This window comes from Eleutherodactylus coqui, chromosome 1 (genome assembly GCF_035609145.1).
Source record: "Eleutherodactylus coqui strain aEleCoq1 chromosome 1, aEleCoq1.hap1, whole genome shotgun sequence".
NCBI classification, from domain to species: Eukaryota; Metazoa; Chordata; class Amphibia; order Anura; family Eleutherodactylidae; genus Eleutherodactylus; species Eleutherodactylus coqui.
This window is the reverse complement of record NC_089837.1, coordinates 413417047-413433283: the sequence shown is the minus strand read 5'-3', so window position 1 is coordinate 413433283 and position 16237 is coordinate 413417047. Positions and strand designations below refer to the sequence as shown.

Below are 16237 nucleotides of genomic sequence, written 5' to 3'. Positions count from 1 at the left end.
TAATTGCAATGAATAATTCTGCTGAGGCTGGGGAGATGAGCACACTGCCTTTTGCTAGCAGAGATAATCCTTTAGCCCTTGAGCTCATGTGTCTCTTTAGCATATTTGGCCTTGGGGCGTAAAATTGCAGTCACTTGTCTTCATCAGGTTCTCTCCTAACTACACACCTCAGTGTTTCGCTGCAACTTTGGGCATAGCTTCACTAATGGTCCTCTTACAGGGACAGATTAAAGTGCCCATAATGAGCTGTGATTGAAAATATAGCAAGCTGTTTAGACGTGCAGCAATTACATTAGTATGTTACAATGCTGGTGTGTTTTACATAATTGAGCAATTATTGCCCAATGTAAAAGGCCTGTAAAGGCCCATTTACACGGAGCGATCGCTCAAAACTCGTTAAAAATCGATCATTTGATCAATAATCATGGCGTCTAAAGAAACTGAAAGCGGATAAGAGCCCTCAGGCTATTAACCGCTTTCAGCTAAAGGCTTCATTTGCACACTAAATAGCTATTAAGTAGCTGAGTAGCTACTTAATAGTTTATGGTAAATGATCGCTCAAAGCTGTCACTCAAACTGTCGTTTGAGCAAACATCGGGGCATGTAAATGGGCCTTAAGCAATAGTCATGTCCTGAAATGAACTGATGTTAATGAAGAAGTGGGTGGGCACCAAGTAGAATAATAAAGCTGGGGTGCTACTAATGTAAATATGTAGACTCAGCTGGGCGTTGTGGACTGGCTTCCTTTGCTGCATTTTTTTTAAACTTTGTCCTCCTCTCCAGCCTCTTGTAACGTAGTTGGCATCATCCACGCATCGCTTTGCGCTGTGCTATTTTGCAAATTAGAGTGGAAATTGTAACACTGAATTAATCTTAGTAATCACCAAAAAATGTCAAAAATAACCTTTCATCAAAACACGTAAAAGAAAAGCCAATAAGATTTTTTGATGGCAAGTGCAATCTGAGCCAGGCGAGCACCGTGTGACGAGATGGGCCCATTTGTTGCCAATATGTTTAACAGTAGATTAATGTCATGAGCTATTATGTAGCTGCATTATGCCAAACATGGATGGATAGTAATGATCCCATAATCGATGATGCTGCCAGGTGGCCAAAAGCAGTAAGGACAAAGGGGGAAGGCTGTAAAGCAGATGCCCTACGTGTATCGCCATATAAAATAACTTCCTCTACGGAGTAATAAAGTACTGCAGGACAAGCCGGGGAACAAACCCCTATATGGTGCAATGCAATAAACGGTAACTCATGGACAAGCTATGTTTGCCAGACGAAAACAATTTTTATTTTTTTGTATTTTTACTCATCGTATCTTTTGCAGCATTCAACTTCCTCTATCTATTTTGCATGTTGTAGACCTCATAGTAGGAAAAAAGTTATCCCCATGCCAACCATGCGTAGCCCTACAAAGTCGCAGCATGCTGCTATTTCTGCCTCCAGAAAAATCACAATCTATTCCCACTCGTGGGCAGGTAATTGCAATTTGCCATAGCATGCTATGGGCTGGATTTGCTGCAGAATCCAGTGGCGGAATCTCGCTCCGGATTTTGCAGTGCAGATCCGCCCGTGTGCAGGCGGCCTTACTGTGTACATCGATTTCGTGCCACAGTTTATTTTCATGTGTTTTTTAATACCGACTACTAGTACATGGCAGTGTAATATTAGGTTAATGAAATGGCTTCTAAACAATTTTTTTATGTATTGTCTGTTAGATTTCAACATCCCTTCTAATATAATAGTTAATTTAATACTAAAACCTAAATGCTGGAAGAACGGGTTTAGAACTACTTATATACCATGTTGGAAAGACAGAATCAATCTGTCCTTTCTATTTTGATAAACCAGCTTCAGTTTGTGTATTTTGTTGCATGTTCTAGGTGTGGTCCCTACACTTACAAGATATGTTTGCCTCATAAGCCACACTGTGGCGGCCAGAATCAGAAATATACAACTGTTGGTTATAAACAGAAAACCGTATACATTACCTAGATATATCTGCCTGGCAGATACTCCAAAGAATACTCTCTTGGGATCTATCGGGCTCCGTGGATCAGTTCATCGAATAATCCTGGAGCGTTGACCCTAACATATGCTGTATATGGGTGTAAACATGGCTTTATCTGTGCATTTTACATGCTTGTTACCATATTGTTGGAATTTAACTATCTATTTGGAACTGGTAGTTTTGAAACTGAATGAGAAAACTTGATCCCAGTGGACCTTGATACCAACGCAGTTGTGTTTGTCATCTCTCTTGTTTGCTTTTACATGGTGTAGCAGTTGTAATAGTGCCAATTTTGAAGGTTCCTCATTGCGAAATGGTACAATTTAGTAGATATTGTCATTTGATCAGCCGTGCAGAGACTGTAATATGTTCTCACCACAACACTCCAATAACTACAATATCAGGCTTGTAACTTAGCACTGGGGATATCCTTCAGTCTGCTTTGCTCACAGCAGGTCTTTAAATTTTACAGAGAGCCTGCATTCAGTGTATCCCTTGGCAGGCATGAAAGTGATTCTGTGTCTCTGCTGTTGTTGCCGGTTTGCTTAGAAGCAGAGGATTTTGGGTTGCACATAATGATGTAGCACAGTTATTTGTCAGACTCTGGCATACAAAATGTTACTTTTGTCCAATATGGTAAAATAACGTTTCAGTATCTGTTCCCCCGGATACCATGTTGCTATAATTCATGCCTTGGTGTTCTTTGACTTTCAAAAGACAAGTTACTGATGGTGCTATTTTCATCTTTTAATATACATGGAAGGACACCCCAGTAATTTCACAGTATTTTGTGATCGGCCCAATAGGACACAAGTAAATGAGGTTCACCTTTTGGTTCTCTGTGAGCTCAGGGTTGACGCAGAATATTTTAAGTGGCCATCGCCGACCTTCACGCAATTCTGAACATGCAACAAGGATTGTTTGAGTTGATTTTTGATAAATGAACCCTATGTTCTCTGGAAATGCTAACTGCATGCCAACTGGTGGTGCTCCTTGATGGACATGGCACCCATGGTGGGAAATGGGACATGAGTCATCGATAATCCCTGCAATCTTATAAATGATTACACTTCTACACAAATTACAGGCTGAAATAAGAGTTGCCCTTCAAGTGAAACACCTTGTATGATGAAATCCAATATATCGTTCTTAGCTATACAGTAAACTAAACATGGAAGAAATTTTCATGAAATCCACCTAACATACCTGTTGTGTCCTCAAGTTCAATTCATCTATCCGCTTGTGTTTATGGAAAATTGCTGTTGGGTCCCTGAATGTTGCCACTTCATTAAGCACGTCTGCATTGGAGACATCTGCTGGTTCTTTGTAATAACTCTCATTGCTGCATCTTTTGTACGATTTTTTTTTTTCCTTTGATCAGTGTACTTATATTTTTGTTTCTTTAGACAGGAAGAAAATGAAAGAAGATTAAAGAATGTAAGTATTTGTCAAGTTCTCGGGGTTTCACTATTGGCTCATGTTAAAGATACCGTCACCTACTTTTAGCCCTATAAACTAAGTTAATGGGCTAAAAGCTGGTGACCTACTAAATCCAGGGATGTAATTGTTACCTTCCCTGTCGTTCCCAGTGCCGGCGCTGAAAGATGCCACTCAGTGTAATGAGTGGCACTGGGTAGTAGTCAACGTTAGATAAAAAGAACCAATATTAATAATGCCTAATGTATTGTCTGTTATGTCACCACATGACATTCTAAAAGCTTCTCTTTCCTGATACAGAATATCAATACTGTTCAGTGACCTGCTTGTAAAATGGTAGACTGAGGTATACTTACTGTAAGTTTTAGGTACCGTATATACTCGAATATTAGCTGACCCAAATATAAGCTGAGTCAATAAGTTTTACCACAAAAAGCTGATAAAACGTATTGACTTGAGTATAAGCCGAGCTATACTTGAGTATAGAGTAGGTAAAGAAAAAATGCAATACTCTCCCCCCCAGCCGGCGTTTGTGTCCCCGGTGCGATTGATCTCCCCGGCGGTGCGACAAGCTGCTTGAGAATTCTCCCGGCTGTCAGCTTTTTTGCTCAGCTTTGAATTCCCCCACCGTTAGCGCTGTGTAAGTGAGCACTGTGATTGGATTAAGCACCAGCCAATCGCAGCCGGCACTCGATAAACCAATCACAGCCATTCAGTGATGTCACCCACTGAATGGCTGTGAATGATCGAGCGACGGTTGTAATTGGCAGGCTCTCAATCCAATCACAGCGCTTGCCTACACAGCGCTGACGGCTGGGGAATTCAAAGCTGAGCATGGAGAAGACAGCAGGAAGAATTCTAAAGGAGCTTGCCGCACCGCCTGGGAGACCATCGCGCCGGGGACACAGACGCATGCTGGGAGGTGAGTATTGTGGGGGTGTTTGTTTTTTTTTTTTAACCTCACTTGAGTATAAGCCGAGGGGGGCTTTTTCAGCATTAAAAAATGTGCTGAAAAACTAGGCTTATACTCGAGTATATATGGTATTTAAAGTAAAGAGACTGGCTTTAATATACATTACCGGTCAAAAATTCTAGAACATCTCAATGTTTCCAATTTTTAATTTAAGGCCGGGCTTACACGGCGTGCTGCGTGTGAGAGATGTGCGTGCGGCACACAGCAAGTATACCATAGTAATGTGTACTTGCTGTGTGCCTCCAATCACTATGCACTACCCTGCCATGGATGCACCATAATATTTTGTGCAAGTCGTGTGAGCAGCACAATGTTAGTGTGTGGCCGATTGTGCTACTGTGTATTACGTGCGCAAAATACACAGTCAGCACATGGTCATGTGTGCCTGGCTGAAAGCCCCATTTATACGGAGCGATAATCGCTCAAAGATCGCTTAAACAACAGTTTGAGTGACAGCTATGAGCGATCATTTTGCATAAACTTTTAAGTAGCTACTCGGCTATTTAAGAGCAATTAATCCCTTAAGTGGCGGGTTTCCTACCACCCTGTCGTGCCCACCAGGGCAGGTTTTTTAAAATGGTCTAATCATTGAATTTCAACTAATTTTGCAGTTGCGTCTCAAGAGCCATAACTTTTTCATTTTTCCATTGACATGGCCATATGAGGGCTTGTTTTTTGCGGGACAAGTTGTGATTTTTTAAACAGGGGGGAGGAAAAAAAGAAATGGGGAAAAAAGAAAAAAAGGGGCCATGTCATTAAGGGGTTAAATAATGCATTAACTTCCTTTTCTGGGTCATTACGACGCAAGGATACCACATGTGTGATTGTATTTTTGATTTTTTACAAAGTAAAGGGAGGCAAGTGTTTTTATTATTTTTTTATAATTTTTTAACTTTTTTTTTTTTTTTAATTATTTTTTACATTTTTGTCCCTGTAGGGGACTTCCACAGGGACCCATCAGGACCCCTGATCACATTCCGGGGGTCCGATGGTGACAGCCCTTTACATGCTGCAGTCACATAGACTGCAGCATGTAAAGGGTTAACACAGCAGAGATCGGAGGTTTTCTCTGATCTCTGCTGTTAGAGCTAGTACCTAGCTGTCCTCTGACAGCCAAGCACCAAGCTCTCCCTGCCACAGAGACCATCGCCTTGCTTCTGACAAGCCGATGGTCTCTATGGCAACCTGTAAACAAAGTGGAGATTGCCGGCATATCGGCAATATCTTCTGCTGGTTTTTCAAAGCCCTTGCTTTGTTCTCTGTGGGACTGTGCAGGCAGAGCACAATGTCACAGCTTGTGGCATTGTGCTCTGCAGCTCCCATAGTGATACATAGCCCGGAAATCTTCCGGGCTATGTCACTATGAGTAGTGGAGCTCATCCCGGAAAATTTCCGGGCGTGCCACTCAAGGGGTTAAGTGGGCAAATGAAGCCTTCTCTGAATGCAGTTAATAGCCCGAGGGATCTTATCTGCTTTCAGTTCCTTTGTTCTCCTACGAGAAACAATGCTATCGGCGCTACCCGCGGAGAACTGCTGATAAGGCTGAACAATGATTTTTTTTTTTAGGTTTTTTTTCCCTTCCTCTCATCCATAAATGCAACTTATATGGACGAAAGGTTTCAAAGGAAAAATATAACACAAACTACCAACTTAATTCTGTAGATTACTGCTTATAGGCTGAATTTTAGTTATGGCAGTCGGAGCGCCTTACAATATTTCACCCCTAGTTTGTATGGTGTCCAGAAAGCTCTAGTTTGTCCCCTTTTGATAGTTTTGGTTAGGCTGCAGATAATTAGATTTTCCGTTGTTGTACGCTAGCTCTAAACACCTGACTGTAGAATTGAATAGTATCTGAAGCTCTCCATGTTAGAATTTTATAACCGGTTTGTTTTTCCTTTTTAGGTTTTGATCACCTTGTATTGGCTTGGGAGAAAAGCACAAAGCCTGCCATATTATAATGGTCCACAACTTAACCTGAAGGCGTTTGAAGGATTACTAGGGCAAGCACTGACCAAGGTGAGACGCTGCAGTGAAAGCAGTTACAACCTTTGCCACTAGTGTTAGCAGCACATTGTTGTCTTACATGTGAAGATGCAGAATGTTTCTGGGTAGATGAATGGCGCACTGTTTCTTTAATGGTTATTGGAGGTATGCTTGGACTGTGGTGTCCGTGGCTCCAGTTGCAATATGTATTGTGAAATGCATTCATTGCTTGTCCTGTAATAACCAGTGAAGATGTCCTTGTGCTGTAGGCAAGCTCAGCCGGGTTACACTTAGTTTCTGTTACATCAGAGACTTTATTACTTGCTGGTGCTAGATTATGAAGGGAGCGGCTGGATCTGCTTCACCAGTGTCAAAGTCCAACTCTTGCTGACGCACTTTACGCTCTTTTCATCACTAAGTGTAGATGGCGCCTCAGGCTTTGGAATGAACTTCACTAGTTCTTGTTTTCCTGAAGGAGAACACAGTGTTGCTTGCCTTTGGTCAAAGGATTTTAGCAGAGATTGATTGGGCTCTGTACGCTTGAAAGAGTGAAAATAACAGTATAAGGTTAGTTATTGATCGCTTCAACGGAAATTACAGCGCTCGATGAGGAGCCCAACACCTGTCAAGGCAGAGCTCATATTTATATGTTGTCTGAGAAATATTCTAGAACAAAGTGTTTACTGAAAGAAGGAACTTTGCTGCTTATGTTCTATTTCCTGTGAAGTAATAAATGCAACCGTGGATGAGGGAGGCATGGGTTAAGGGGGTGCTCATGCTTTTCTATTGGGGTGCTCCCTGGAAGGAATACATGAGTTGGTAGCCACATTTCTGTAGGTCTATTTGAGGACTGAATTACTCCATGGCATATACTGCAAAGTGAGCATGTGCTGCTATTCACGGAGGAACATTCAATACTTCCCTATTTAACCCTTTCTAATCCACTGTTTGACTTCTGAAGACATTATGATTTAAGGCTGTACAGCTCCGATGTTGGAAGACGTCCTCAGAATTCTCTTACTGTATATTGCCAGCCCCTCTGCTGTCGGAGCCTATCCAATGTGTCACCTCATGCAGTACTGGCTTTAGCCAGCATATAGCGCTGTTGTAGAACGGCTGAAAAAGAGTAAGCCCCCTAGGAAAACCAGGATACAAATTGGATTAGAAAGGGTTAATATATGATTCTTGTGCTGGGAAACATGGTGTAGTAGGAGCAACTGCAATGGAACAGAAGGCCAGGCTGCATAAACATGTTAAATCCTAGTTTCTTTTGACTACATGGTCTTATCCAGTTGTTCGCATTAGTTTGGATCAGACGTAGACCACCTGTTTTCCAGATGTTGCCATTCTCCAGTTTCCTGTGTACTTTGGCTAATATCTGGGCATATATAATCTAATTATTGTAATCTGACAAGTTGTTTTAAGAAACAAGACACAAACAGGCTTTCTGTAATGTATTGGAGGTTTGAACTAGAAACAATTAGAAAACCTTCTCACTATAGCAATGTCCAATCGTGAATCCCTGACTGATCTTTGCTACGATCGGGTGTAAAGGTTGAGTAAAAATAATTACGAGTACAGTTCCTTCTTATTAGGCTATAAATTAATCTTAGTAAATGCTGAACCATCCTGGGCTGAGGCAGACAAAATGTAATTCCTTGAAGCTCACATTGATTGAGGTAAAATGAGCCTAATTAAAATTGTGCAATAGTGTATCACAGGGCAAAGTCATATCGAAACTTGGATCTGCCAGAACAAAGAATCCTTGCCAGACCTTGTACTAACTCAGTGTTTCATGTTTTGTGCTTGAGCTACAACTTTATTGCTTCCTTCATTAATCAAAAATTGTGAAAAATATTAACTGGGTTGTCTGGAACTTTCCTATTGATCACCTTTTTTCAGGATAGGTTGTCAATAGAGATGAGCGAACGTACTCGCTAAGGCAAACTACTCGAGCGAGATTCTGGTGCCGGCCTGGAGGAACGGATTCCGAGATCTCTTCCCCTCCCCTGTTCCTTCTTGCTCACTCCCGCAACTCACCTCTCACCCCCGCCGGCACCCCAATCTTTATAGACGAGCGGGCAGGTATTCGCATAAGGCACTACAAGCTCGAGTAGTTTGCCTTAGCGAGTATGCTCTCTCATCTCTAGTTGTCAATAGTTGATCAGTGGGGTCTGGCACTCGGGACCCCCTTTGATAATCTATTCACCAGGCATGCTGTCATTGTCAGCGAAGCTGGAAACGGACAGCTCCCATTGAATTTAGTGGGACTTGTACCTGCGTTACCAATCTGTTTGGTCTGCTGTCTGTTTCTGGCTCTGTCCATAGTGATTCAATGATGGGCTGGCCCAATATCCGCTGACTGGTGAGGGTCCGCTGCTCAGGATCCCCATTAATTGGTTATTGCTGATCTATCCTGAGAATAGAGGTAAGACACATCCCAGACAACTCTTAAATCAATCCAAGCAATCCTAGAATTGCTCCTCACTTAGATTTTTTTTTTTTTTAGGAGCAGTTGGAATATACTGTACCTCCTACTGACTTTGGGTTTGCAAACTTGAGTCGTGTGTACTAGCTATAGCAGATGTTGAAGGGAGGGAATTAGATTGTCCTTATTTTATATTTCAGTACTGACAATTATCGCAGAAAATAGTTATAGACGTTTCCCTTACAGTACAGTTGGAGAATTAAAGGGATTCTATGAAAGTGGCATGTTCGCAGTATATAGAAGTACGGGTAAAATAATCCTAATATGTGACCTAGTTGCGGTTTGTGGACCCAGGCTGCTTTTATTCCTAACCTCTATTTCTTATTTCTGAAAAACTGTAGGTACTGGAAGAATCCAGTAGCTTGAAGAGAAGTGGAAGAGATAGTGGTTGTAGTGACTTGTGGTATAGTGAGAAAGGAGAGAACTTATCTCCTGTCCATAAGAGAGACGATTCTTGGGACAGCTTGGACTCCTTTGGCTCTCGGTCATACTCAAGCTTCTCCTCAGACGCCACCCTCAAAGGCAGCAGTGAAGGTAAGGTCATCATTGGGCTCTTTTTGGAAATTGAACAAGTTTAGCACATTTTCTCCAACATATTTAAAGGGGTTGTCCCGCGAAACAAAGTTGGGGTTATACTCTTCTGTATGGCCATATTAATGCACTTTGTAATGTACATTGTGCATTAATTATGAGCCATACAGAAGTTATTCACTTACCTGTTCCGTTGCTAGCGTCCTCGTCTCCATGGTGCCGTCTAATTTTCAGCGTCTAATCGCCCGATTAGACGCGCTTGCGCAGTCCGGTCTTCTCCGTGTTGAATGGGGCCGCTCGTGCCAGAGAGCTGCTCCTCGTAGCTCCGCCCCGTCACGTGTGCCGATTCCAGCCAATCAGGAGGCTGGAATCGGCAATGGACCGCACAGAAGACCTGCGGTCCACCGTGGGTGAAGATCCCGGCGGCCATCTTCGCAAGGTAAGTAAGAAGTCACCGGAGCGCGGGGATTCGGGTAAGTACTATCCGTTTTTTTTTTCAACACATGCATCGGGTTTGTCTCGCGCCGAACGGGGGGGGGGGGGGGCTATTGAAAAAAAAAAAAAAAAAACCCGTTTCGGCGCGGGACAACCCCTTTAAGTCTAGTTCGTAGGTTTGCATAATTTTAGCTGCGTTTTTCAGTTTCATTCACACTTTGTATTTGAAAATGATGCTTTTTGGGCTTGTTGCAGCTTTTTAAATCCACGTGAAATTGTAATTTTGCTATTGACTTCAGCAGAACAAATCATGTCAGAAAATATGATTTTTGTCTTTTTTTTTTTTCCTCCACTGAAAACTAAAAAAAATGTATAGATGGTGTTTGTGTAAAATCTGTGTATATGTGATCTCCTTATAACTGCCTCTTTAAAAAACCAAATGTAGCTATTGGGGTACAGCCAAATGAGAACACTTGTTAAAAAGTATTTGACTATAGTGGGGTTTCTGTATTTCAGTCCTCTTTATGCCAGATCTAGCTTTTTGTTTAATTGATTTGGCCTGTCCGTTGGTGTCTGTTCAGAAACCTTTTTAATAACGGATACATTTTGCTTCATGTATGCTTGTTATTGATTTTAATAGCAAAGAATGCAACATTTTACATAATATTCAAAGCAGGTGATAGAAGGGCTGACAGACTATAGTCTCTTTTGTTTCCAACTTGTGCATCTGCTGCCGAATCCTTTAGTAGTGGAAATAAACTTTAGTACACTTCTTCATTCTTCTAAAAGCGTTGTTCTGTGTCCCTGAACGTCACTCCTCCATGTTAAGGGCTCCTGTCCGCGTATTACACGAGCGTGGCTGCATAATACGCAGTGAATAGTCAATGAAAATACATGGACTTTCATTGATCCATGCACATGAGCATGTAGATATGCGTGAGAAATACATCGCAGCATGCTCTATTTATTTGCGTACCACGCTGCATGAGCAAACGCTGCCCGTACGCAATACATATGGTTGATGCATGGGATTTATGAAACACAGCAGTGAATTAAAAAATAAAGTTGCACTGCACATGACCGAGTGCGTGGGATACGCTGCCCTACGCAGCAATGGGCCGGCTCACTGCTTGCTTCACAGTGGTAAAGCCCTATGTGACTAATGCAGCATTTTACGCATACGGTCCAGTAGCGTCTGAGCAGTTTCGGACTGGCAGTGACTGCAGTGTATGTTCATGTTCACACATTGCAAATTGCTAAATTCTGATAAATTACTCTCCGGAGTCCACAGTAACTCTGCCAGCGGTGTGTGTGAATGGGGTGTTCTATATACTATTCGCATGCTGCAGGAAATGTGCGTGGAATCTGACTGCGTTGTAATCGTAATCCACCACCTGATACTTAGACATGTGTAAACTTAAATAGATCTAATCCGCGCGGAGATCTACAGTGTCCAGGAATCCACCTATTACCTTCAGAATTCATAATGGATTTGCCGACTGCTAGTTATGATCATGTGAATATGGCCTAAGAGGGTAAGAGTGGCACGTGCAATGTGAAGTGCTAGGCTTGTAGAAACCATACGGAGTAGAGAGCAGCATTAATGTCCCCCAGGTATAAGGATGCTACAGACCATCCTTGATGATTAGTCCCATTTCATCAAAATGCCTTAGAAAAAAAAAGTAGATGGACATCCGCATTCCTGAGTGTGCAAGCTTTATTTAAAGCCAGAATTTGTGTCCCCGGCCTGGCATATACCTTGCTCACTTTGGAAGGCTTGTAGAAAGTGTGACTGGACTGCAACCCTGCTGTAGATGTAACATGGCAACACAAAACTTTCTGCTAGGAAGAAGTAGGGATCTGCCATACAAACTGCTGAACTTATAAGGAAAATGCCTCCCAACTGCTGTACATGAAGATAGAAGCACACTGACTTTTTTTCATCAAAGCTATGCTTTAACTGCAGATAGTCTTTACTTTATATTAAAAAGGTGCATAATCGGCAATTACCTTTTTGATGCCTTCCTGCTTATATAGAAGGCTATCACTTAGTAAATGCTGTAAAAATCCAATTCCCTTCAGATCTGCCCTCTCTTTTGAGAGTATATAAATCCAAACAAAAAGCCACACTATTGGCGCTGCTGGATATCTGGAATCTCACAATGCTGAGGATTATGTCCAATGTGTTTATTCAGTCTTAAGAACCACGCTGTACAACGTGTTTCAACCCATCTAGGGTCTTCGTCAGGTACACACCTTTTTTGACAGATCTTCTACTGAAGGTTTGGGTAGAGGTGGAAAGTGGCTTAAGTAACCAAAGATGTACTGTCCCGTTCTTGGACAGAAGCATGTCATTTAAGAAGATGAACAACACTGTCACATTGCTTCATTCTGCAGCGCGGACACATATAACAGTTGTTCCACCCGAGCTTCCTGTTTAACTGATGAAGACCCCCAGAAGAGTCAAAACACCTTGTACAGTGTGGCTTTAAGGATTGAATAAATACATTGGACATAATCCTCATTCTTGTGAGATTCCATTTATCCAGCAGCTCTAAAAGTGTTTTTTTTTTGTATTTATGGACCTGGTTGAAGTGTATGGGGCTATGCTTCGCTAGTTTCACCACGGCTAGAGGCTGATGAACCGAACATTTCTACTTTAGTGGTTATTGGAGTTGTACCTTGATGAACACAACCCCAGCAGTTGGGCAGAATGCTTCTTATACTTATGATTCATAAATACTGCTCTTGGGTCATAAATACTGTATCTTGTTTTGTCTTTTTTGTTCCCTTTGATGTTTCTGGAAAGGTATTGGCAGTATGTGTAAACTATGCTATAATTCTGCTGATGGGGTAAGCAGCTGCACACAGTCATTCCCCCTTGGCTGCTTACCCTTAGGCCTCATGTCCACTGGGTAAATGGAATTGCGGATTCCGCAACGGATTTTGCCAATAGGGAATCATTGCCATCCGCGGGTCCATTAAATTGATTTTTGCACCCGCGGATGGCATTTTAAAAGAATTGCGTTTTTCATGCGCGGGAGAAAAAACGCGGCATGCTCCATTTTAGTGCGGATCGGCCACATTGCTATCAATAAGTGGGGATATCCGCATGCAAGAAAAAAATACTATTTAAAGCAAATCTGCTGCAGGAATCTGCGCGGATTGTATTTTTCTAGTGGACATGAGGCCTAAATCCTCGAATCTCTCATTCTAATAAAGGAAGCATTTCCAGTAATTACTTTAATAACATCCCTCTATTTAAAATGGGGTATTGCTACAAAAGTGGTGTCGGAATCTCCGTTTTAGACAACCTCTACTTGGTGGCCATTTCTTTCAGCAATGAGCTGATAGCGTCTTACTGTTTGTTGCCTCTGTAGATCCATTCTGCAGTTGATCTTGGTGGCACTGATCACACTATACATTGCAAGATGATATCCCTTAAGACCCCCCTGTAAGCAGTCGTGGACTGTGTATACAATACTTCTATTTATTAGCTGTCCGTAAGCTTCCAGTCTGTCAGTCTGGTTATAAAACGACTTTATAGCTTGATAAACAAGACTTTCTACTTCAGTAGCTTTTTTTGCCTCGTTTATTGGATCCAGTATACTATAGCTAATATTCAAGTATGTGGCACAGTCATCTACTGTATAACCAATTATGCATAATGGCTCCTGTTATTTGGGTTATAGCTCCTGTACTGGGCTATTCATGACTATGTAACAAAGTTTCAGAAGACTTGTAAGCACTATCTTAGTCTCTTGTGTATTTTGCAGGTGGAGAAAGTGACACGGAGTCTGAACATACCTACAAGATGCAGGACTCGAGCAAAAATGACATGTCTTTCCGAAGGATTGCTTCGGTGGAACCCAAGCCAGTTGGTAACTTCAATCAATTTCTCCCGGCTAAAACAAAAACGTTCAATTACGTGCCAGCACCTTTAAGGAAAAAACGTGTGGATAGAAATGAAGATAACCGGAGGAGCTGGGCTAGCCCCGTCTTCACAGAATCTGATGGAACATTTGCCAGGTAGGAAGGGTCAAACAAACCTGAAGACTAACGTTACCTATTTTAGGAACACTCTGCTCTTACTGTAGCCATGTGGTAGTAAGTCATAATAAGACTCCTTAACAGTTCTTTAACCATTTTCAGTGGGCCCCTACAGCATGTTCAGTTTGTAAGTGAATGAAGTTACAAGATGGCAACAACCAATACATTTTAGTGATGTACACATCACATTACTGTTTTGGAAGGAAAGTAGTGAAAAAAGGGTAGGAAATGCGTCTAGTTAAAAAATAAATAATTGATTTGTTGCAAGGAGCAATTGGAGATGCAATTACTTCTGCAGGGGGAGAGGGAAGTGCCAAATCCTCTTACCCTGTACTGAAGAAAGTAGCCTTATGGCAACACAAAGAACGAAACCTAAAGCATACCGGGTCAGAAACGCTATCTTTCTCCTTAGGGAGAGCACGTAGACGGTGAGTGAGGAGACTCTGTCCCAGTCCTCTCACTAGCAAAGCCAGACTTCTACTTTAGACTGATGAAGGGCAATTACCCTGAAACAGCTGTCTGTGCATGGAGTCTGGCTTTGCTTTTAATTCCCAGTCATTGTTACAAGGCTTGTATAAGGAGTTTAACTTTGGCTTGAAAGAATGCTGCCCTCCAATAGTTGGCACTGTGGAGGGATTATTTCATCTCCCATATTTGCTAAAACACAGACACACACACAGAGTAATCCAGTCATTTGTCTTAAATGTCCCACTACCGGGATAGAAACCAGAACGACAAGTGGCTGCAGCTTGTTTCTTATGTCTTGTGTCCTTTATTTCGTTTTACTCCTGATGAAGGGAGCATCCCCCAAACGCACTAAGTTGATATGTTTATGGAATAAACTTTAAATAACTTCCCTTGTTACCATGAAGCTCCTTTTTTCAGTAGGGGGTTAGAGGATTTGACTCCTCCCTCTCCCCACACAAATGTAAGTAAACTTGTTCCAAGACCATGACAGCGCTATATTTTATAACTGTTATTCCTAATAATTTTCCTGAGCATGGAGAATATATATATATATATATATATATATATATATATATATATATATATATATATATAAAAAATATATATACTATATGTGTGTGTGTTCTCTCCATGCTCAGGAAAATTATTAGGAATAACAGTTATAAAATAAAGGAGTCAGCTATTTCAAATACACAAAATGCTCAGGGCAAACCACCTTGGAGGTCTTTTGCGTGTTGCCCAGCCAGTCGTCTTTTGTAGACACTGGCAGAATTCTTCAAAATTCTCAGCAGGCTTTTCTGTTATTTTTAGCACACCTAATTAAGATATTTCCCGGTAAACATTATTCCAATGAAGCTTGTTGTACAGGGTCGGCCACGGAAAATCAGCCCAGCGCCACATTCTTATGAAAGCTGTCTAAAAGAAAACCTTTGGGCAGAGCAACCAATCACAGCACAGCTTTCATTTTACCTTAGTATAAGAAATGAAAGCTATACTGTGATTGGCTGCTCTGGGCACCAAAGTCAGATTTCCTTTTAGACAGCTATCATAACAGTATGCTACCTGGCTACTTTTCCGTGGCCCACTTTGTAGATGCTGTGGTGATGAGCGAGTGTGAGATATAGTGTGTAGTTACATAATACATCCACATGAGGGCAGAGTTGGGAAAAAACAAACTGCACCACATCTGGCTAAGGTGTGTGTACATAAAATGTGTCTAATAAAATATATGTATATAAATATATTGCATAAGATCTCCAATTGCTCCTTCAGACACCTCAAGTATGTGCTTTTCGACTAGGCTGCTTCCCATCCATTCCTATTTTCGGGGGTTTCCTTCCTGTTTAAGTACGGCCGCTAGCTTGTCCTGAGTGGAACTGGCTTCTCGTTGGAATCTCTGTAGACCTGTAGATTGTTTTGTTGCTGATTCACCACCGATGGAGGCTTGTACATTATACAAAGTTTATTGGGATATTGACGTGGCATCATTTGGTGCTCAGTGGTTATATCAATCTTTCATTTTGTCTGTTTTATTTTTTTTTTTTGTGGTGCTTATACAGTTTTTTTTTTTTTTTTTTGTTCGTTTTTGATTTGGTGAGTTTTCATACTACTGATCTTGGGGGATGAAGATGGCTGGTGCAACATCTTTAATAAAGACCTTTTGAGAAGTCATTTGTTTTTGTGAAGGCTGTATATTAGCACAATACTTTTCTAAGTTTCCTATTTTACCTGTAAAAATACCATTCAAATCGAAGTTACTGTGATGCCAGCAGCGTTATGTGGTCATCCGTGTAAGGCAGACGATCGACAGCCAAATAAATTAAGAATTGCTGGCAATGTGTACACATTTACT

General features: G+C 41.5%; 1 protein-coding gene across 10 annotated transcripts in view; it reads left to right on the top strand.

Moving 5' to 3' along the window:
- Positions 1-16237, top strand: part of LMO7 (LIM domain 7) — a 141281-nt gene that overhangs the window by 71002 nt on the left and 54042 nt on the right. For all 10 annotated transcript variants that reach the window (XM_066580985.1, XM_066581011.1, XM_066581014.1 and 7 more), the window contains 4 exons: positions 3427-3457; positions 6333-6446; positions 9243-9435; positions 13644-13896. In XM_066580985.1, coding sequence (XP_066437082.1) covers positions 3427-3457; positions 6333-6446; positions 9243-9435; positions 13644-13896 — 591 coding nt within the window. The remainder of the gene's footprint in view (positions 1-3426; positions 3458-6332; positions 6447-9242; positions 9436-13643; positions 13897-16237) is intronic.